At 26.8% G+C, this 23,859-nt stretch overlaps 1 protein-coding gene across 6 annotated transcripts in view; it reads left to right on the top strand.

Annotated features, from left to right (window-relative positions):
• Positions 1 to 3,419: 3,419 nt before the first annotated feature.
• Positions 3,420 to 23,859, top strand: part of LOC107436690 (uncharacterized) — a 114,507-nt gene continuing 94,067 nt past the window's right edge. For 4 of the 6 annotated variants that reach the window (XM_071181435.1, XM_071181437.1, XM_043045194.2 and 1 more), the window contains exon 1: positions 3,420 to 3,782. In XM_071181435.1, coding sequence (XP_071037536.1) covers positions 3,755 to 3,782 — 28 coding nt within the window. In that variant the 5' untranslated portion in view covers positions 3,420 to 3,754. The remainder of the gene's footprint in view (positions 3,783 to 23,859) is intronic. The other 2 variants (XM_071181446.1, XM_071181441.1) reach the window with 2 other exon arrangements.

The following is a 23,859-nucleotide window of genomic DNA, read 5'->3' on the forward strand; positions in this document are numbered from 1 at the left end:
AATTATGAACTATTAAAGATGGGTTTCTCAACCTAGTTACCTAATCTTTAGGCTGTAAAATTTGCTTTTCTCTATAAGAAATTCAAAATCCAATTAAGGTACCAAATACCAGCACTATGGTTGCATGATCCATAATCTCCATTTTACTGTAAATCCATTTTTACTGTAAAATATCATACCGTAACTTTTACAGTATTACGTATTTAATTAGAGCGATTCAGTGATTTTTCGGTAATTACTACTGTAAAAATTACATTACATCTCAATTTTTGTTCCGTAACATGTTCCGGTAAAAATGGATTTTACAGTAAGAAGTACCGGTACCTAGAGTAGCTGTACTTTTTACAGTAATTTGATTCAGAATTTTTTAAAGTGTAACGCACTTTTTTTAGACGGACAATGCATTTTATTAATTAAAAAAAACCCGGAATGAGTAGTTTAAATTAATTGCTTGAACTTACAAATTTTATATACCTTAATGCAATTGCATATTTTAAACTTATAGTAAAAATAACTCTCTTGTTTGAAAATGGGTTTTACGGTACAAAGTACAGGCTCTGTGAGTGCCGGTACTTGTAATCGTAATTTGATCTGGAATTTTTTATAGTGGTCAAATCATTTTTGTTCCCCAAATGTTCTAGCAAAATCCATATTATGAATAAATGAAGAAAATTGAGATTCTTATCAGAAATATAACAAAATATCGTACACTTTCTTTTACTGGTTTTTCTTACATTTTTATTATTTTTCTCATAAAATTGAATTAGTTGAGAATCAAATGCTATTAGATATACGACATAACCGTATAAATTAAATTTCTAAAGAACAAAACATTAATTAAAGTATTTTATTTATTTAAAATTAAAGAAAGTTTGGAAGAGGCTATAATTTTTTTGAAGTATAATATAATAAACATTAACGAAAAATGCGTTTAAAATATACAATATATCCGTAAAGTATTTTTTTCCATTCATGGTTTATTTTAATCTGCAGTACATTTTGAATGTACTAAAATAAGCATAAGTGAAATCTACATAATCTGATCAAACAACAACAGTTGACTTTCAAGTTTATTTACAAGCAATTGACGCATTTTAAGGACTTTATCACAGAAAAGTAAAATACGGTAAAAAATTAATATTGCGTAAATGCTTAGTGTGTATATTTGAGTTCGCAACGTATACCTGAAAATATCGCTATGATTGATAAAATTAAGATAATTCGAATACTTTCTTATTTTTGATAAAATTGTAACATGTTTTTGCTTTAAAAATTGCTTTTGAAAATTGTTATAGTTGGCTGGAACTGAACGTTTAGATAGTATTATTTGAATACATAAATTTATTCCCTGATTTATTTCCCCTTATAGTTTCATTTATTTATTTTTAATCACTTCATTAGTATTATTACGCACTTAAAAAAATTACGGTCAAAACTATCAGTAAATTATAGCAAAATTTACCATATTTTTGTTTCTATGAGAACACCGAAAAGCGTGGTAATTTCTTTGGAAGCGTTTTAGTAAAATTAACAATAAAATATGGTTTTATAATATGTGATAAACTTCAGAAAATGTGGTAAAATTTGTAAATTTTACTATTCGGTTATATTTATTTATCCACTTTTTCTGTTAAATTTATTTTTCAATTTTTTATTTTTTACTAAATGCGTGGCATTAAGAACTATAATTTTGAAAATCAGAAAACGGAAAAATTACCAAATGAGTGGTTTAAATACCGTATATTTGTTCTATTAACTCAAATTATTATTATTATTAATTTTATAACCGGAAATGTACACGGTAATGTTTTATACACTACTATTATTTCACCAGAATATTTTTCTTTGTGATGGCATGCACCTTGAATTCAATTCAAGTGCTAATGATGTTGAAAGTCATTTGTTTTACATTTTCAATGAAATTGAAAATCGAATTCCATGGAATTCGATCGAATTCCATGGAATTCGATCGAATTCCAAGTGATTTTACCACTGATATTTCCCTTAATTTGCTGGATACTTGCATAAATGGACAATTTATAATTTTTCATTTAGTTAAGTCTCTATGCAGAAAAATATGATACGATAACTTGTCTTTGAAAAATTTTAGAAGAGAGAGAGGATAAGCTATTCATTTGCTTTCATATACTGCTCTATATATTCATTATATTATTCATTGTGCTATGAAATATTAATGATTAATTAAAGCATTATTTTTAAATATTTTCTATCGAAGGCAATAGAAATTTACCATTGTTCAGCAAGCGAAAATAGTTTTAGCGGATGCTGCGGAAATTTCAATAATATTAAATAACATTTCTTATTAAATGTTCCGTTATTCCTTTCGTTTGCAATTTTCAGCTCGTTAAGTAATTATTTTTACTTTTATTGTATGCTTTTACTAGTTAGTTATGAAAAATTAAATGATATTTCTTAAATAATGCTACATTAAATTAAATAATTACTTGCTAAAATTAAATATGAAATGAAAAAATTTATACAAAAGAATAAATCTCATTCCAAAGTCTTCTAAAATAGAAATTAGAATACTTTTTAGTTTTTGTTAAGTGTTTAGAGATTATTGTTGATTACGAATGTTATTTAAATTCATATTTCTTTTGAAATTGAAAATAGTTTTCGTTTAACATATATTTTTTTAAAATTTAAATATTTTTTGAGCAGACAATTAACTTAATTTACAAAAAAAAGAGTATTTTCTGTTTTGAAAATATAAAAGAATGTATATTTCTTTCTTTTATTTTAAAATTTTTACCTTAATTTGTGCCCTATATTTTAGCTACCAAACATTTCATTACTAGATAATTAAATAAAAAAATTATTCGTGATTTGCTGTAAAATAAAGTTCTTTTCAAAATAAAATTTCAATGTTCGCATACGATTGTTTTAATTTGAGCAGACGATTCTTTTACTGAGAAAAAAAAGGTAAGAGATTTCATTTTTTTCTAAATGCGAAATACAGTAGCTATTTTCTGGTCTCGGTTTTCTTTTAAACTAATTTGCCTAAATATTTTAGTCAAAACTAAAACTAAATAACTAACACTTCATTAAAAATAGTTTAATAAAAAAAAATTAAAATACTATAATAACAATCAACAAACAAATTTATAGTATAAGCTGGCATCAATGTTATTAGATACTGTTCCTCCATTGATACAAACCGACGTTTCTATTGATTTTATGGGACTCAACCATTCTAAACTACAGGAAATACCTGCGGTAGTAATAAAAATTCATATCCGAACCAGAATAAACCTTGATTGAAGCTTTAAGATTCAATTATTTACTGCTACTTTAACCTTTAACGCGAAATTAACATTTTTACTTTTTAACTCTATCATAAATGACTGGATATGTGAATTTGACAATATTAGCGCCATCTTCCGCACAAAACCGGAACTACGATTAAAAGATGAGAGTGCAAATGAGTATATCGACGTGATCGCGTCGGCTGTGAATATAGCTTTTAAATCGACGCCGGCGAGTGTTGTTTCTACCGTGTCAGAGTCTAAAGGAAATATTATCTTGTCCTCCTGAGTCAACTCGTGTCGAGGAACAAATCAATTCCAACGATTTTTTTTCCACTTTGCCGGCGAGTTTTATCTTCATTCACAAAGTGCGGGATGTGCGGTCATATTCGCTGTGTTGTGTTTAAAAAGTGATGCGCGATGCGATGCTCAGTGTTTTGAATTAGTTGGGATTAAATCGTCTCTCTAAATCGCCTCTGGAGTAAAGCATGAGAAGTAGCAATTCAAAGATGATTGGTAAGTAGTGGAATTTCCTTTTTTTCCCCTCTCTTCGTTTTCTTTATACTTCTTTCTTCATCCATCCGTCCTCTCTCGCTTATCCATCCCTTTTCATCTTCCTTATCTTTTCTTAGAAGATGGGATTTATTGGTATAGGAGAGAAAGGATGCTGATTTCTCACTAAGTTTAAAAAGAAGTTAGTTTCTTCTTTGATTACTGAAAGCAATTTCTAAAGCCCATCTTTTAGTCTATATTATACTTCTTTTTTGGATTTAAAACTTTTTATAATGCCAGAAACTAAAAGGCATTTATTTAGTTATTATATTGAAAGTATTGTCAATAAATAAAAATCTGTATATTTGTCTCATATAAATGTTGTACTTTAATATAAAGCCTACGAGGGTAAAAAAACTATTGTGTGAGTAATTTAATACGAAGATTTAAGCACAAACTAAATTATGAAATATAAATGTATAAATAAAACTATATTAATATGAACCATGCAAAAAACCATACGTAAATTTTGATTATTAATCAATCGGTATTGACGACAAAGAATGCTAATTTCTCATTAGGTTTATAAAGTAGATAGTTTCTTCATTGATTATCTATTTTTTATTTTATTTTTAAATATAACTCTTGTCTTGTAATTAATTGTTTTGTTTTCGAGTTAAATTTTTTTTTTTATGAGTATGGAAAATTAAGAGATTTATAGTGTTATTATAGTCAAAGTATAGTCGTTAAGTAAATAATCGTGTTTTTTTCTCATGAAAGTTTAATAGCAATGAGAAATAAGGGGCACAAATGCTGCCATTATAAATATGATTACAATAAAGGTGCTAAAGAATCAAATAGAGAAAAAATTCTAAAGTACATTTTATATAATAAACCATCTAACGATAAATAAACTTAACCTAATATTTATTATAATTCAAAAGATAACTTATTCTCAATTAATATGAATGTTAGGTATTATTTTATTTTAGAATTAAAATGAAAAAATTATTAAATTAAAGGGAAGAAAAGTGAAAGAGAAAAAATTTATATTAAAAAGAAGAGAAATTTTAAGTTATGCTAAATTGGCATGATATGTCATTATATAAAATATTCATATTGGTAGTAATTTAACATTTAATGATTTTTCTATTATATCTCGTAAACAAATAATACTTGTAATCGAAAATAGCTACTGAATCGGCAGTTTTAGAATTAAGTTTTGTTGAATACTTCTGACCAGTGTGATTAATTGGATTGCATTTCTTTAACTGTTTTATTATTAATTTACGCTAATAAGGTATATTTTTGTAAAAATGATATTTGTAATTGATGCATAGGGTAATTTTTTTATTTCCGTAATAATGTATTCAATTTTGTTACACACACACAAAAAAAACTTTTAGTCATTATGCATCTATCGCTTTTTACTTTAGCATTAGAATTAGAAACACTAACGGCAACTTTTTCAAAATAGTTATCTCATTATTTTTCAAGTAGTATTGAATCGATTAGCTTTCTCATGAGTAGAATGTGCTCAATAGTATGAAATAGCATGAAAATATTATTTTCATCTGATGATATGAAAAAGTTTCTTCTTAATAAAAAGAACACGAGTAAAAGATGTATAATTATGAATAGTTAATAACTGACCACCAAGATACATAATTCCAAAAAAATATCCAAAATTATAATGTTATTTATTAGCTAATTTTAATTAGTAAATTAAATTTAAATACTTTTAATTAAGTCTGGAGTATTTTAAATTGAATATTAAAAGTAGATATTATTTTTTTAATGCGTTCATATTTAATAAGCTAAATACATGGGTATAAAGTCATAGAAGAAGTGTAGAAACTTAATTATAATGAATTTGAAGAGTGAAGTAATTTTTGTTAAAAAAACTTAGAAACAAAATATATTATTATCTTTGTTTTGGAAGAAATAGCGTTTTTTTCTTTATCTTTTTTAAAGAAAATAATGTACTAAAATCAATTAATGACAATGTAGATGGAAATAATGACATCAGTTTACAATTGACGTCAGTTTACGATCGAAATTTTAGTCATTAGAATTTAGATATATGATTTCCATGCAATTTCGCTGTATTAAGCTGTATTTGTATAGTAAATGGTAAGTTTACATTTATTTTCTGATTGTAAATCATTGATATAATTATGATTATAACGCATATTATCTAAACAAATATTTTTTTCGAAATTTCTTTGTTTTTCATTAGAAAATTCGATAAAATTTGCGTTAAAGAGAAACAATATAAATATTATAATCAAAATAAATGAATAATACAGTGAACTGAAATAAATTAATGAGGATGTTCAAATTAGAGATGATTAAAAGTTTAACATACTTATTGTGTGTTGTTGGGGAAATGCTTTATTTTAAAAGATTTACATATTTATTTAAAATTTATAGAAGATTAAAAAGAGTGTTAAATACTTATGTTAAAATATAAGTTTAGTTGTTAAAGCTTTGAAATTTAATGTAAGAATACAGTTATAATGTACGAAAAATGCCACAAGCTTATTCCTTTTATATTTTAAATGCATATACTTTCTAACATCAAATAAAAAAATATGACGTTTCTTTTTTTATTTTTTGTTCGCATTTCTTCTGCATTTAAAAAAATGTTAATTTTTTTCCCGGATCATTTGAAAATTCTTTGAATATGTTTGAAATTACTATAAACACAAAATGTCTACACAACATCGCTTGGTCGAAATTCAATAATATATATAAAGTAATTTTATTAAAATATCTACTTTTAAAAATGCATATTTCCTAACTAAGAGAAAAAAAACTGGTGACATTTCCTTCAGATATGAATACTCCATTCTAGAAAGTGCTTAAATACTTAAACATTTATTTGAATTGACGTATCTTGAGTCTCTTTCTAGATAATTTTTAAAATATCGATACTTTTACAATGATATATTAATTAAACACTTCACAAATTTTTTTTATCCTATTTTAAAGCTTTTAATTTGTACTATTAATTTTTATTTCTGATTTACGAATTTGAATTATGATTTTAACTTCACTATATGTCATAGAATTGTGTTTCATATGATAGAATTTTATCAAAAAAACTTTCGAATAAATCAAAGGTTTTCTTTCTGAATAGTTTTCAATATAAAAATTTAAGGTAGTGTTTAAATTCTTAATTTGATGAAATATGTATCAATATTTAAAAGATATTTTTGAAACATAGTCGGTACCTTTTGTGCAAAAACAGCTCTTCCCTGCGCATGGAATGATAATTTAAAACATAAAGTAGGCTTTTTTTTTTATTGAATTATTATTCTTTTGTTGACACACTTAATGCTATTGATATGTAAACAATACAACAAATCAAAACTTTTTACCAAGATATGCATGTATTTGATAACAATAAATGACTTTTACTAAGTGTGTACAACACTTTCTTTTAACATCTTGCAATACCTTGTGACACCTATTTAACATCTTGCAACACCTCTTTTACAACATCTTGTGAATAATTTAAAATGCAGCTGAATACTTCAAGGAAGCTTTAGCGCAAAACAATGGTCCCATGAAAGATGAAATAAATTTGTTTCTTTTATCTGCATATAAATGCTTATAAAAGACTGAAGAAGTTTTCATGATTTGTTTAAAGCAGGGAAATAGTATGATATTATGCAGTTACTATAATTTAGTATAAGTTATTATTTTTATGAAAATTGTAGGTGCATAGAAATTTCTTACTATGTAAATAATTTTCTTGTCAATTTCAGTTACTTAGATAAAAAAAAGACATAATGCTTCAATTTTTATGTAAATAAATGCAGTTTCAATTAGTATAGTTATCAAAGGTTGTTACAACTGTTTAGGTAATTAGATGCTGTAAATCTTTAAGCAGAAAACTTTCTGAAGATGGTATATGAATTGTACCTCTTAAATTTTGCAAAACCAAATCAATTACTATATTTTATTTATGATTCAAAATGTGTATTCCTGATTTCATGAAAAATCAATATTTTAAAATGAGGAAAAACACAAATTTTTTTAAAATGTCAAGATTTCGCTATCATTTTCTAAATTTTAATCATAAGCTTTTTTGAATAATATTCAACATAAAATAAGAAAAAAAATATGGTCAAAATTACTAGAATATGGTAAAATTTACCGTGCTTCTCGCTCTTCACCAAAAATTCGGTAATATTATGATTAATTATGATTTTGGTAAAATTAACAATAAAATATTGTTTTATAATCTAGGATAAAATTGACAAATGTGGTAAAATTGATAATTTTAAAATATTACGTTAGAACATGGTAAATACCCCCCAATTTATTCGGGTGAATTTACCTTTCAGTTTTTTGTATTTTTTATTAAATATATTGTAATAAGATCTATAAGTTTAAGAAACATAATTTCCGTTGTACCGTTACCATATGAACAGAAAAAATACCAAATAAGGATTTAAATATCGTATATCTTTTTTTTAAACCTCAAATATAGTTTTCTTTTAACAGGAGTGTTATTACAATACAGTAGATTAATTTTGTAGAAATTTTATCTTCTTGTATTATTGCAGACTTTAGGTATCAAATTATTCTTCTAGTAGAATAGCTAAGTCAAAAAAACTACAAAACATTAATTTGGTACACATGTTGTAGGAAAGGTGAACAAATGCTGTTATTGTATTTTAAAACCAGAACAAAAATCTTAAGCAATATTAAAGACTTCAAAAATATTTATTTTAATTTAAACAAAATGCAACAATATTTTTTAAATGATTATTTCCAAAAAGAAAATGCATAGTGAAGATACATTTTTAATACTATGATTAGGAATTCTTTTATTTTTAAAATTAAAGAAAACAAAAATCAAAATTATTACTAATTTTTGAAAAAGTAATCTATTTTGAAGAGAAAGAAAAACTGTAAACAGGGTAAAAATCTGGGAAATTGGATATATGTGCTGAAACATAGATATGTTGAGTATGTGGTATTTATAAAACATATATAAAATCAATGAGACTAACAGTAGTAAGTAGTAAGGCTAGCTGCTGCTTTTGATTTAATTTAAATATATATTTCAATTAATTTGTTTAATTAAATAAATTAGATTATTATCTACGTCATAAAGTCATTAAAATATTCTGATTCGTTCGTAAACTTTAGAAATATTGCAAAATTGACCAAATACTATTTGGCATGCTATTATTGATAGTTATTGATAATAATAAAGCATATCTCGACTACATGATCAATATAACAATTAATATGATATTTATATGTCTACCTTGACTTTTATTGACCGAACATCTTACTGCATTGAAGTTATTTAAGCTCGCGATTTAATTTTGCAAAATTATTTATTAGAATAACAGACCTAATTTTGTGAAGTTGGTTTTAAGGGCAACACAACTACGTTGTTAGAAATTTCTCGGAAAAAATGGTTAAACAACAATTTCTTTCATTGTTATTTTGCCACATTCAAACAAAACTGTCAAATAACCATAAATAAGATGGTATTCTAACTGTTGACGGTGAGAAAAACCGTTTATTAACTGCATTTACCTAATACGGTTAAACAATCAGAATTTCATAAGCCCACCTAATGAAGCCGCTTAGTTCCTTGCAGCCGCGTAGATATTATAGCCGAGAGGGCTAATCTGTTAGCCTCATGGCCAACAGAATAGAGGTTTGAGTCCCAACGTTGACATCACGATGTTCCCTCTGTTCTCTTTAACACATAAATTTCCAGTATCCTGCATTCTCCAATGCTCATTACCTAACAAAACGCTTAGATCCAATGTCCAGTTAATTTCTTTATTGATGGTTTTGAAATCATACTAGTTTTACGAAAACCATTTAGTTTTGTATTCCTGGTTTCATAACTATACTAGATGTAAACGATTTCAAAACCGTAAGAGTAAAAAAATCCTCTTTACCTTAAACTTTACGGTTGATTAGATGAACAAGCTGCTGCCGGTTATTTAGCCATAATTTTAGAATGGAAATTCTAACAGTGTAATGAGATTGCTACAGAGAAATTTGATTTCTTAAGTTTTTGGTATTTAATTTGTTTGCATAACTTTCATTACAAAGCATTATATGAATATTTAATGTTAAAAATGTATTTTAAGCAATTTTTTTATTAAACAAGGAATACATTTTCAACATATGATGTATGTATTTCATTTCTAATGTAGACTAAAAGTTTATTTGAAACTTTATAAAAGGGGATACTAGGAATTAGTCATATGGTTCTGATCTTTTCTCCAATTCCAAGTTCGCAATGTCATTTTTTAGAAAATTAATTTTTTGGCTGTGATACATAATCTTTAAAGGGTTTGAGTAGTTGTTCAGAGAATATTTGTAATTTTATAATAGAAACAGAATGTTTGCACTAGTATTTTATAAAGATGTTTGTACAATTTGAGGTTTTGAAAATTTTTTCAATCGAGTCTGTAAAGTAATGAATAAAGCTTGTCAAGTATAATTTTGCTGTAAATGTAAATAATGTTTGAGGATTTACTCTTGCACTAATTTGCTGTATAAATATGTAAAGAGTACGTTATAAATAAAAGTATGTATAATCAACGTGGTATATATAAATAGCGCAGAACACTAAAATGGTCAATCGTCAGAGAAATGTTTCTACAACATGTTTAAAAAATGTTTTCTTTTTGCCTATTATCATTAAATTACTGAGAAAACTAAATTATTATAGTAATTTCACCTGATCCGTACGTATTTAAAATTAAATATGCATTATTAACAAATCCCTTTTAAAATAAAAAATAAATTTTTAACTCATATGTTTCTTTAAAACTAAAAGTGTGTTTTCAACAAACACTCTGAAAAGTTCCGGATTAAATTACGGAAAAAGTTACCGGTACTCCGGTTGCCGGTACTTTATACCGTAAATTCCATTTTTACCGCAGCATGTTCCGGAACAAATAATTATATGTACAGTTATTTTTTAAAGCAATAAGTACAGTGAAATTACTAAATTCTAACTAAATAAATATTACTGTGAAAATTACGGTAAAAATGAATTTTGCGCTGAAATAGATTTACGGATGATGAGCATAAAGCGTCGGTACTTTATACTGTAATTTGATACGGAATTGTTTTACGGTGTAGGGTATGAATCTTGAAATCTGAATTTGATTTTTAATATGTAATATGCTTACATAAAATTAAGAATATATTACATGTTACGATTGTATTATTGTATGTTAAGAATATTACTTTTCATATACATATTATTTTATGGAATAGAATTAATATAGAATATATTCCTTTGGAACTCAGTAAATATTTTCAATACAGTAATTACATCTTTAAAACTCAAAAGGCACTTTTAACATATGTTGTATGATTTTACATCGATGAATGTATTTTAGGCATATAGGTATTTTAAAACTTCAAGTTCATTTTTAAGTTTATGATTGACTCTAATTAAAAATTGTTATATCTATTTGTACTACTTTATTTTAAGTAATTTCAATTTAAAGTATGCTATCTTTTGAAAACGTATTTCCTTAAACAGCAGCTGAAGCCATTTTTTAGATGAAATACTTATTTACGACTGAAAACAATGAACCTGCAACTCATATTTGACACCTAATAGTGGCTAATAATCACATTTGAGTCACCTTTGTATTAGAAAAAAAGATGCTAAGCATAAAAGTTTACTTGAAATCTTTAAAATACAATGCATTCCTCTGAGTTATTTGACAGTTTTGTAGTTTTATGTCTTCTTCAGTTTTATACCATTTACTTGTGAAAATAAATTTTTATTAAAATTGAGTTTTCTATATATATTTTTTAATATTAAAGCAATTTGTTGATATGTTTATTTTAAATTGACAAACGTTTTGTTTAAATTGATTTATTTATACCTATAAGTCATTCTTTTATGTGGTAATTTAAGGTTTGTAAATGCTTAGCCATGTAGGTTAGAAACTAAACCAGATATTTTTAATAGCGTCATTATTGGTAAAGAGGTCACCTTTCGAATTCGTAAGGCACACTGCAAAAAATTCCGAATCAAATTACAGTAAAAAGTATCGGCACTAAGGATGGCTGTACTTTTTACCGTACAATTGATTTTTACCATAAAGTTATATCGAACAAAAAATCGGATATACCATTATTTTTACAAAAATGATTAGCGTAAAATCACTGAATCACCGTAATTAAATATATAATGCTATAAAAATTGCGGTATAAAATTTTTCAGTAAAACTGGAATTTTGGTATGTCAGAATTTTACGGATGCTGCACTCAGGGTGCAAGTACTTTTTACCGTAATTTGATACGGAATATTTTACAGTACTGTGGACAATGTACTAATATGTTAAAAATGTAAAAGTAGGTGACTAAATGGGGTACTCAATTGGATTGATGAAAATAAAGATGAGTTTCAGAAAGAATTTTGCAAATAGTCCTTAAACCCAAACTTTCCTTAATATAGTATTATTGATTTCTTTATTATTATTAATTTTATTGTGTTTGTGTTGCTTAAATACACCATTTTAATCAACGTGATTTTGCTTATTAGCGAATGAATATAAGCTCACCACGTTCTTGTATACACTGTAAAAAATTTCGCATCAAATTACACAATAAAGTACCGGCACTTTGGGTGCATCATCTGTAAAAAACCCTATTACCGTAAAATTTAATTTACCGTAAAATTTATTTTTTCCATTAAATATTAAACCGTAACTTTTGCAGAAATATTTCTTTAATTAGCGGTATTCAGTGATATTACGATAATTATTACTGTGAAAATCATGGTATATCGGATTTTTCGATCTGTAACATCTTCCAGTAAAAATATATTTTACCGTTAAAAGTATTGCATTTTAAAAATTAAGAAAATACAATGAGTATTTAAAAACAATTGCTTGAGCTTACTAATTTTATGTGCTTTAATGAGATTGCATGTATTAAATTTATCCAAAAACAACCCTTTAAAAATTGATAACTTTTTAAGAGATAGTTTCAAAAACGTTTTGGAAAATACACTTGATAATTAAATGATTATAATTCTAAAAAAATTTTAATGTAACTTAAATAAAATGCTGCATTTTCTTAAAAAAAATAAAAAAACGTCAGAGAGGCCGTTAAAATTAAAGTTATTTGAATGAATTTTTATTTTTTATAAAAAAAGCATGCGAATCTCTATGAAAACACAATCAGCTGGTTATTAATACCACTATAACGTGACTTAAAAATTTTGTAATTATACTTTGAAGAGTTTTACTTAACTTAAAAGAAAATCTGACACATCCACATCTTTTTATAGCCGCTTTAAATACTTGATCCGATTAAAATATATTTCAAGGATTTTTATTTATGTCAATATAAAGCTTAGCTCCGCTCTTTCAAATATTTAAACATAAGTTTTATATTAAGTTTAAATATTAAATTGTTGTTTATGAATTCGCTGCCCATATAGAGTTTATATTCATTCCTGTTTAGTTTTATAACATGTTTTAATTTAGTTTTGGATAAAATTTTGTTGTCTTTAAAACTCATTTTTTATACTCATTTGTGGTAGTACCAGCCATTGCTGGGATTCGAATCCGGCCTACTTGTTCGTGAGGCGAGCGCTCTAATCCCCGAGTCACAACGTCTCTAACGTCATTAAAATATCTTTTATTAAATATTTAATCAAAATTAGAAAATAATTTTTGTGCTATACTTTTATCACCTTAAGATACCGTCAGTTTCTTAGTTATTTCCCAAATTAAATGTTTAACAGAAACGAAATTTATTAATATCCATGCGTAACGTGTGACTTTATTATTATTGTTTCTCATTCTCACGATTGCGTGCTATTACAAATTAAGAATTAATGACACAGTTTTTTGTTAGCGTTTCTTTTTACTTAGTAACTACTTCGAACATCAGAAAGATCGTTGTGTAAAAGAAGATTATTTGCTGCTGAAAATATCAATTAGGATAATATATTCACGTCAGTCACAAAATGCTGATAACTAAACTGTTTCAGAATAATTATATTCGTGTAGAATTTATCAAATTACTATAATTTCGTTTGAATGTTTCTATTTGCATTCAATCAGAAAGCAAACGTGGCTCATAAATCAAATAAGTTTAAATATATGAAATGAAATGCCAATTTAATTATGAAATGGAATGCCAATATTCTATAAGCGTTAAATTTAATGTAAACCGTAAATTATCTTGCGTAATGAAGAAAAATTATAACATTAAAAAAATATTAAAAAAGGAAGAAATGAAAAAAAAAACGTAATTAGCTCGTTATAAGTGTTAATTTTTGATAAAAGTGCAGTGTATAGTATTTTAGAAAATGTATTAAAGTAGCAAGGAAATAGTGTACGCTATTTAGTATGATGCTCTATTACAGCGACCGCTAGTCAGTAAAAAATTCCGGTGAAAAGTTCCGGCACTCAGGGTGCCCGTACACTTAACCGTAAAATCCATTTTTACCGGAACATGATACGGAGCAAAAAATCTGATGTGCTGAAATTTTTCATTTATAATTACCATAAAATTACAGAATCACTCTAATTAAATCTGTGTTAAAAATGGATTTTACGATATTTAGATTTTACGGCAAGCAAAGTTAAAGATAATAAGCAAAGCTAACTACTACTCAAACTACCATTTTACTGTTTTTGCACATTAAATATGAAGCGTTTTGAATTTTGTTTTGAATTACACAACTCCCAAAATTCTTATTCTTGGTGATCGGGATTTACACTGTTAAAAATTTTGGATCAAATTACGATACGAAATACCGGCACTTGTGGTCCATAATACGTAAAATCCATTTCACCGGAAAATTCATTTTTACGGCAAAATATTATACCATAACTTTTACAGTAATATTTATTTAATTAAAGTGATTCAGTGATTTTACGGTAATTATTACTGTAAAAATTACTGTGTGTCAAATTTCTTGTTCCGTAACTTGTTCCACAAAATTGGATTTGACGGTAAAAAGTAGAGTCACCCTGAGTGTCGGTATTTTTTACCGTAATTTTTTACAGTGTATAGTGACGAAATTTTAGAAATATGTATTACTTCACATTGATAATCAAAATTGTATTTCATTTTGCGGAAATTGATATGATGTACCTCATACATTAAGTTAAAAGGATGCATTCAACCTTTGCAAATTTCTTTTCAAAAATGTACGAAACGTTTTCAAAGATTTCATTTGTATTATTTTAAATGGTACTTTAACGTAGATAAATTACAGCAATGTTTGGTCAAAATAAGCCTAGTAGTTTTTCGTGATGAGTAAATATTTATAGTATTTTTGTGCACTCACGATATCATGATTTCTCGTTAGAACATTAATTTCCACTTGGACTAGAGAAGTCGTTATATAGAGCGTCGATTTTATAATAAAATAATAAATTTTAAAAACCGGAATTTCTGGGAAATCGTTACCATATGAACGGAATACCGATTGAATGATTTCAATACTATATATATATTTTTTCCTAACAGAATTATGGTTTTATTTACCAGAAATGTCATTAGCATACAGTACGGTAATTTTACCAGAATTTCTTCTCTGTTTAATAGTTTTTTTTTATGAGTACTCAAAATTTTATTATTTTACACTCAGTATTGATTTATAAGTATTATATTTCATATAAGTCAATACAGAACTTTTAGAAACTCTCAATCAACTGCGAACTATAATATCGATACCTTCAGCCCTAATATCATACAAAATGCCCTGCCTTTCGGTTTAAGTTAAATTATAGTACCTTGAATCATAATATCCTGAATCACAATAACATCGAATCACAGTATGAAATTTGAATCATAATTTTAAATATTATTATAAAGTTAATATTATAAAGTTAAATAGTATAATTAGCTCTTTAGTAGTGTTTTTACTATAATTAAAAATAAAATATGGTTTTATTATGCGTGGTAAAGCGTGGAAAATGAGGTAAAATTTGTTATTTTATCAAATAGTATGGCATAAAAATCATTTCTACGGATAAGTTCTTGCAAATTTTTATTTTTTACTAATAATGAGGTAATAAGAATTTGGATAACGTATATTTTGGTTTACTTAACAAGAATCATAATTTTTTTTCTCCAGAAATGCCAATACTTTGCAATACTGTGATTTTACCAGAATTTTTTTCTCCGTGTATTTTCCTAAGTTTGATGCAAATTTGTACTTTATGTGCATCAATAATTTTAGCATAATAGAACAACTTTCCAACTTTCTTTGACTTTTGTGCCGATTTCGGGTCATTATGTGATTAACTGCTCAAAAATATATCTGCGCCATTGGATGATTAAAAGCAACCTCTCCAACTCGAAATGAAATGAAATGTAAGAACCGAGCCAATGCAATAAGTTTAATAGCAAACTGACTGAAGTACCACATTACTTTTTCGAAAACAAATGAAATGAAGTAGGTCTATGTTTGCCCCAAATTATATGTTGTCGATTCATTTAATCCCTTAAGACTAAGAGTCATAGACTTTTGATGAAGCGAGTAAAAGGCGGATATCCAACTGTGAACGTCAGATGTTGGAAATGATGAAGTAACGTTCATCTCCTTTAGTCTATCGAAACTCTTTCCAATGGATCCATTTCCTTGTTATCGTGGGGAGCTTGTTTCTCTCTTCACCCGCTGTGCTTCTGGAATTCGGTCTGGCATAATATTTAGTAGCTAAATGAAAACATGTCAGAAAATATCTTAGTCAAGAGAGAATTTTTTCTTCTCTGCCCTTTTTCTTTCCTTATTTTTTTAAGCAGTTTGAAATAAAATAAAGACGATTTAAAAAATTTTAAATCATTGATTCGCTATCGCAACGAACTTGTTGTATGAGACGAACGGCTGCGAAATTCTATAGGAACAGTCATTGAGTTGCTCTGGAAATCTCTTCAGTGTAGCATTGTAACGTTCCTTCTTTATTGTAGCTTATTAAATTTAAAAAGAAAAATTTTTGATATTATTTCTTATGTTAGCGAAAACAGAATGGCATCTCTTTTTTTTAGAGAAGGAACATCCAAAACACATCGGAGAAATATTTGTAAATAAACAGAAAAAAATACGTATCTTCTTATTAGAGTTAAAACCAATGCCTGAGAAATAGTTTTACTAAATTTAATGATATAACTTAAAAGGCCTATTTAAACTTAACATTCCAAAGTTTTATGAATCACATTACTTCAAAAAGTATACATAAGTCCATATTTTTATATCATTTAATTTTGCGAAAAAAGTTTTTTGACAATAATTTTTATCAAAAAATTTCCAGTTTCAATAAAGTTATTTAGAAACTGAAAAACGTAAAATAAAGAATGCTTACGAAACAAAAAAAATAATAATAATAATTATAAAAATTCCTCACATTAAAATAAAAAACTTTCATGTTTTTTATTCATAATCGGACGTAGAAAACCATTCTATCGAAAATCATCATAAAATAAGAAGAAAAATTATTTACAAGTAAAATTTTTTATTATAAAAATTATAGCACTTACGTGCTTTATAAATCCGAAGAATTTCAAAATGATATGTTCTTCATTTGAAAACTTTATTCTCAAATAATACATACATAAATTATCCCTTCATTACTTTAAGATGACATACCACACAATAAAATTTTATAATTGCAAGATCTCGGTATGAATTTTAATATGTAACTTAAAAACAGAATAGCTGAATTCTTGTTGAAATTTATCAATCAAAATTAAAAAGATACTTACTAAGAAAACGATAAAAATTTATTAATAATCAACATAAATGATATTATTTCAAGTAATTCGGATGATTCTTTATTGTTGTTTTTCGAATTTATTCATTGGAATAAACTAAGCAATGTTGACTTCACTTTCATTTATAATGAATTGAAGACAAAAAATTTTTTTATTTTACCGTAATACATACATTTGTAACAGTATGCGATCACGAAATCGGAAGTTATCGGTAGCAAACTTGTTAAGAATAGAAAGGTAAAATTATTGAGAAATTGTTCTTCAAATGTTTGGCGTGTTCTGTTTCAGAAAGATTTACCAATGTTCCGGTCAGTTTTTTCAAGTTCTTCTACCTTTTCCTTGGGGAAATTTTACTTCTTATTTTCTACTAAGAAAATGGCTTCCGACTCTGCCAATGAATAGGATAGAACTAAATGAAAACTTAATAAATAAATGCCTGATATTTTTAGGCTCCGCTAGAGAGCGTACTCAAGCGTTGCGATCGCGAATTGGTGAGATTTATTTTTGAAATAAACTTATTGATGAATATACGAGGTAAGAGGAAATATGAAGGTTAAAAGCGGTTGCGGCTATCACACTGTAAAAAATTTCGTAAAAGATGGTATAAAGCAGGGGTGTCAAACTCAAAAGCTAACTTGGGCCAAATAAACAATGCTTTACTTTAAGTGGGCCGCAAAAAAAAAAGAAATGTTCATAGAAACAAATATTTTTATTTTAAATAGTACATTGTAATAAACATATATAAAGTTAAATTATTGTTTGATACTTGACATCTCTTTTCTGCTACTATCTTTCCTATTTCGGGAGAAATTTTATTGGCCCAGACTACTTTCAAAATTGACCCAACGTGCACGTTATTAATACAGTTTCTGACAGGAGATTTATTTCCATTCATAACAGAAAATAATTGCTGGCACTGATAAGTACTTCCAAACATGAAAATGATTTCATGTGCGAATTTACGAGTATTTTCAAACCATGCCGGTAAATATTTGTAAAATTCAGTCACACCTACTTCAATGAATTTTGCCTTCAAATTTGAGTCGTACTGAATCTCAATCACATTCATTTGCATATTACTGAGTACTGAGTCTATATTTATTGGGAAAATTGAAGAAAACAAACAAAATTTGTCTTCCAAAGAATTAAAATCTTTAAACCGTGTTTCAAATTCGGTTCTAAGATTTGAAATTTTTTTTGCGTATTTTTGATACGATGCAGTATCCCTGGAATTGCAGGTGCGGCAAGCCAATTAGAAATTTACATTTTCGCGCGTACAATTTAAAATGATCCGTATAGTTTATAAATAAAGTATATTCCAATTTTATATGCTAGTTTTCTTTCTAATTCACATTTCTATTTTATTTTTACTTTGCGTCGGATATATTGACTGGGCCGCAAAAATGTTCATCTCGGGCCGCGAGTTTGACACCCCTGGTATAAAGTATTTTTCAGTGATTTTATGGTAATTATTACTGTAAAAATTGAGGTTTATCTGATTTTTTTATTCCGTAACTTGTTTCGCTGAAAATAGATTTTACGGTAAATTGGATCACCGAAACGCTGAGTGCTGGTACTTTTTGATCAAAAATTTTTTGCAGTGTAGCTGATATAATTTTAGTGCTTGATTATAATACCTATTCTAGATATAAAAAATACTGCGACTAGTCGAACCACTTAACTAAAAAATGATCATCAAAAGGTCATAAAATGTAATTTTGTATTTATGAAAACTTTTTCTTTAAAATGGTTCCAGCTATGCCAATTACTATGCTGAGTAAGTTGGTATAACGTAGTGGTTTAATGAAATCAGTAGAATAAATGTCAATTAATTGAAACAAGAACTAATGTGAACTAATTGAATGTTCAAAATTGAAACAAGTACACTGTAAAAAATTCCGGATCAAATTATGGTAAAAAGCACAGGGTGCTGATACTTTTTACCGTAAATTCCTTTTTTACCGTAACCTGTTACGGAACAAAAATCTGATATATCGTAATTTTTATAGTAACAATTACCGTAAAATCACTGAATCACTCTATTTAAATAAATATTACTGTTAAAATTATGGTATAATATTTTATGGTAAAAATGGAGTTTATGTAATACCAAATTGTACCAATATGATGTGTAATATATGAGTACCGTATTGAGATTACGTTCGTTTTATTTTGAACCGCTAGAGTCAGAAAGTCTTGTTTCATGCTTAGTTTAATACCGTGCACAGTGAAGGCAGAATAGCGCTATCACGTATATGTGATTGCAGTCCTAAAGGGGTCAATGTAGAGGGGGTCTCGTCGTAATTAACACCTAAGTTTCTTGAAATTAAAAGAGAAATTTCAAAGGTTATCACCCGTGCACGTTAACATAACAGAAAATGCCTTACGATATTTCAGAGATTCTTAGAACAATAAAATTTTAGGTGCAAAAAAATTGTAGTAGAAAATCACGAAATTCATTCGAATTCCTCTATGAAAGCTACCTCCAAAATGAAACTACAGTAAATGATGAGCCACCCTCCTATGGTCTCGCAAGTGCTGTTTTTCTCTGTTTACTGTATTAAGAAATATAACTAGAATGCCAACTTAACTTTTATGATAACATACCCGGCTTCTATTTTATGCATTCCTTTTTTTGCGTCATTGGCCTTCATTATTATAAAACTGGTATAATTATATGGTATTTTGCTATTTACACTTAAATGATTTGCATTAAATATTGCAGTGTTTTATAGTTAAAGAGGAGAAGATTTGACGAACTTTGATAGAAAAACTATTAAATATAATAAATAATTTATTATTTGATAATACAGAATAAAAAATAGTTACTAAGAGCTAAACAAGGATTCTATTGGGTAGATTTCTCTAAAATAGTTATTTCCAAAGTTTGAAATAATTATTTTGCTGATCATATGGTATGTTGCCGTCTACATTTTTCTGTTTTCTTTTTCTTTTTTTTAATTCTTTGAACGCAAATTCCCTTTTTAATTTTTTAAAATTTCTTTTTAACATTTTTGCATTTATTTCTTTAATTCTTTGTATTAAACAGTACAATGTTGTTGTAATATTAAAAAAAAACAAGACGGAATTTAATACAAAAAGACTTAAGTTATTCATTATATGGGATTACGGAATAAAATATAATTATGTAAGTGTTAAAAGAAGGTTATAATAATGGAGACATTTCTCAGCCGTCTGAAAGAATATATATTAGATTTATTATGAATGCAATGTCGACCATGATAAAAATCGCAAAGTAATTTAATAAAGAAAAAAAAACAATGCTTTTTGATTATATGGTATGTTGTGGCTTACAATTCTTTGTTTTCTTCTTTTCAATTCTTTTTACTCAAAATATCTTTTTAATCCTTTCAATTTCTTTCTAACTTTCTCAGTTTTTCGTTTATAAATGTCTGCATTAAATATTACAATGATCAAATATTTATAAAAAAAGATTGAATTTCATACACAAAAAAAGCCGTAGATTATTTATTATCTGTGCTTACTGAATAAAACATAATTAAGTAAGTGTTAAAAGAAGGTTATAATAATGGAGACATTTCTCAGCCGCCTGAAAGAATATATATTAGAGTTATTATAAATGCGATGTCGGTCATGATAAAAAGCAGAAAGCAGTGATTTAATAAAGGAAAGAACAGCGCAGGAAATCGTCAATCATGTGCCACTAATTGCCTTTAGACGCTGCTAAGCGCCAGGTTTGTGCTAAATATATTTCTGGGAGAATTTCGAAATTTCCACGTTTTCTTCGATACCTGGGAGGTGCTGCGTATTTTAAATTAAATTACCAGTTTTTGTGAAGACGTAAGAAGAGAGGTTGAAAAAAATGTTAATTGAGTTGCTGATATTTGCGAGTAGAGAAAAATTTAATTACTACATGAGGGTAATTACGATTTGTAATTAAGTAATGTTTTATGCATCGTTTACACAAGAGTTACATTGTGAACTTTTTTAAAAGAATTTATTGTAATTTTGTCGATAACTTTATGCTAACATTTTAATTATATATTTTATAATTAAGGTAAAGGATTGAAATATAATTTTCATATATATATAATATATATGAAATATATATATATAATTTTGATAGGTAATTTTTTGTCTTTTAGTTTACGCTGATAGATTTTGAGGATTTTAAGGAAAATTAACAAAGTTAAATTTTTCTTTTTTTAGAAATTGATTTGTGGTTAAATTTGGTGTTTTCATATTACAAAATGGCAGATTCAAACAACTTTTCATGTTTAAAGTTCATTAAACTACAAAAATTGCTGAAAATCTGCAGACAATAATCTTTTTTTCATATATTTATTTTGATTAAATGTCTCGTAGAGCTTTCCAAACTACTTTTTAATTCATTTATAATATATATCTCTTTTTTAAAATTTTTTTTACTAAATTAGCTTTCTTATTTTGCAATTAAAAATTTACCTTTTAAAAATTATCAGTTTTCTTAAATTTAAAAATGTATTACAGTAAGCTATGAATAGAAAACATTGATTTGTACTGCCAACTGTTTATTAACAGGAAAAAGTTTTCAATGAAAAATGATGTTTTTCAGCTTTCTGGTGTTTATATATGTACGTATATGATTTAAAGCTGTTATTTTTTCTTTTTAAAATCATTTAGAACATTACATTTAACAAGTGATGAAAAGAAGCTTTTCAGTGAAATCAAATTTCATGATTTAAAAACTGTTTTTTTTTTAATAATCTTTTTTAAAAATTCTACTTAAAAATTTATCCTAATAATCTCTTTAGTTAAATTTTATAGTTTTAATTATTACATATATATAATTTGAAATTTTCAATTGTTATTTTTTCTTTTTAAAATCTTTTAGAACATTACATTTAACAAGTGATGAAAAGAAGCTTTTCAGTGAAATCAAATTTTATGATTTAAAAACTTTTTTTTTTTTTAATAATCTTTTTTTAAAAATTCTACTTAAAAATTTATCCTAATAATCTCTTTAGTTAAATTTTATAGTTTTAATTATTACATATATATAATTTTAAATTTTCAAAATTTAACTTGATTTTACGAAGCAGTTAAATTTTCAGTTAAATTTTCCATTTTTAATCAAAATATTTTAAGTGCAATATAATTTACGTGATTATATGCACAACCAATAAATACTATTCAATAAATACTTTTATAAGAAAAAAGTTTTAAAAAATTATTGCTATATGCGTGAATTGATATTTACTGATCTAATTTACTGATCTAAAGATAAAATAAATATTATCATATATAATCTTCAAGTCATTATCTTTGATAACTATTCGACTGAACAAGTAAATACGTAACTCTCATATGGTAAAAACAAAATATTATCATTTCTACCCGAAAGTGACTTCTCCAAACAATGGATAGAATTTTGCATCAAAACTTCTTTGTTGCTTTCCCAACCACAAATCACGGATCAGTCAATGTCAACAGCTTATTCGAAAATGTTGAATAACGTTTTTTCATAATATCCATAGCATTTTCTTGAAAAAATTTGTATCGTTTCCCATTGTTTCAATTCCCATTGTCATCAAGGACACGCTACCAAAACACACACGATAAAAGATTATGCCAAAAATGTGACTTAAGAGCCAGATGTGATCTCTTATTGCCAGATTTAAAATTCAAATATCGCCTTCAATGAAAACCAGTGCATTAATGGCTACTTACTTTATTTTATAGCTGCTATGGCATCGGGTTTTTGTTTACACAGGTGTCATAACCATAACTTCACGAAATAACGTTCCACGCTCTATGAGCAACGACTTTTAAAAACCAAGCGGTTGCAGTTTTTATGAGGATATTAAATATAGATCATTCTCTCTTACAAAAAATAATAAATGAACAAATATTACGATATTTTATATCCTGAAAAAAATTTATAAGTATCAACTGTATTTTTTGCATACAGAGTACTCTGTAATAACCGCTTGTATATGTTTTTAGGTCCTTTGGAAAAATTAATTAATAACAGAGCCAGCATTGGGGGTTGTGCTGTTGTTGTTGTTTCTAATGTCAACTGCCACACGGGCAAGCCTGCTTGGTGAAACCGAGCAATTTAAGGCAGAGTGTGCGTTTCTTGTTTTTCAGTGGCGCCACCTATGGCCGAGAATTCGACTTCTGCCACACCATACGTCGCACCCGTTTATAGGGCGGACCCATTCATACATTCATTCATTTATCCACAGATCGTAATTTTGACCTGAATCAGAGAACGATCGATCGCCAATACAGTACCCCCGCAGAAAAAAAAAATCAAAATTGTTATCGAACTATAACAAGCCACTACTGAAGAAAAAGGGACTCAGGTCTTGAAAATTACATTGCT

This window comes from Parasteatoda tepidariorum, chromosome 1, assembly GCF_043381705.1.
Source record: "Parasteatoda tepidariorum isolate YZ-2023 chromosome 1, CAS_Ptep_4.0, whole genome shotgun sequence".
NCBI lineage: Eukaryota > Metazoa > Arthropoda > Arachnida > Araneae > Theridiidae > Parasteatoda > Parasteatoda tepidariorum.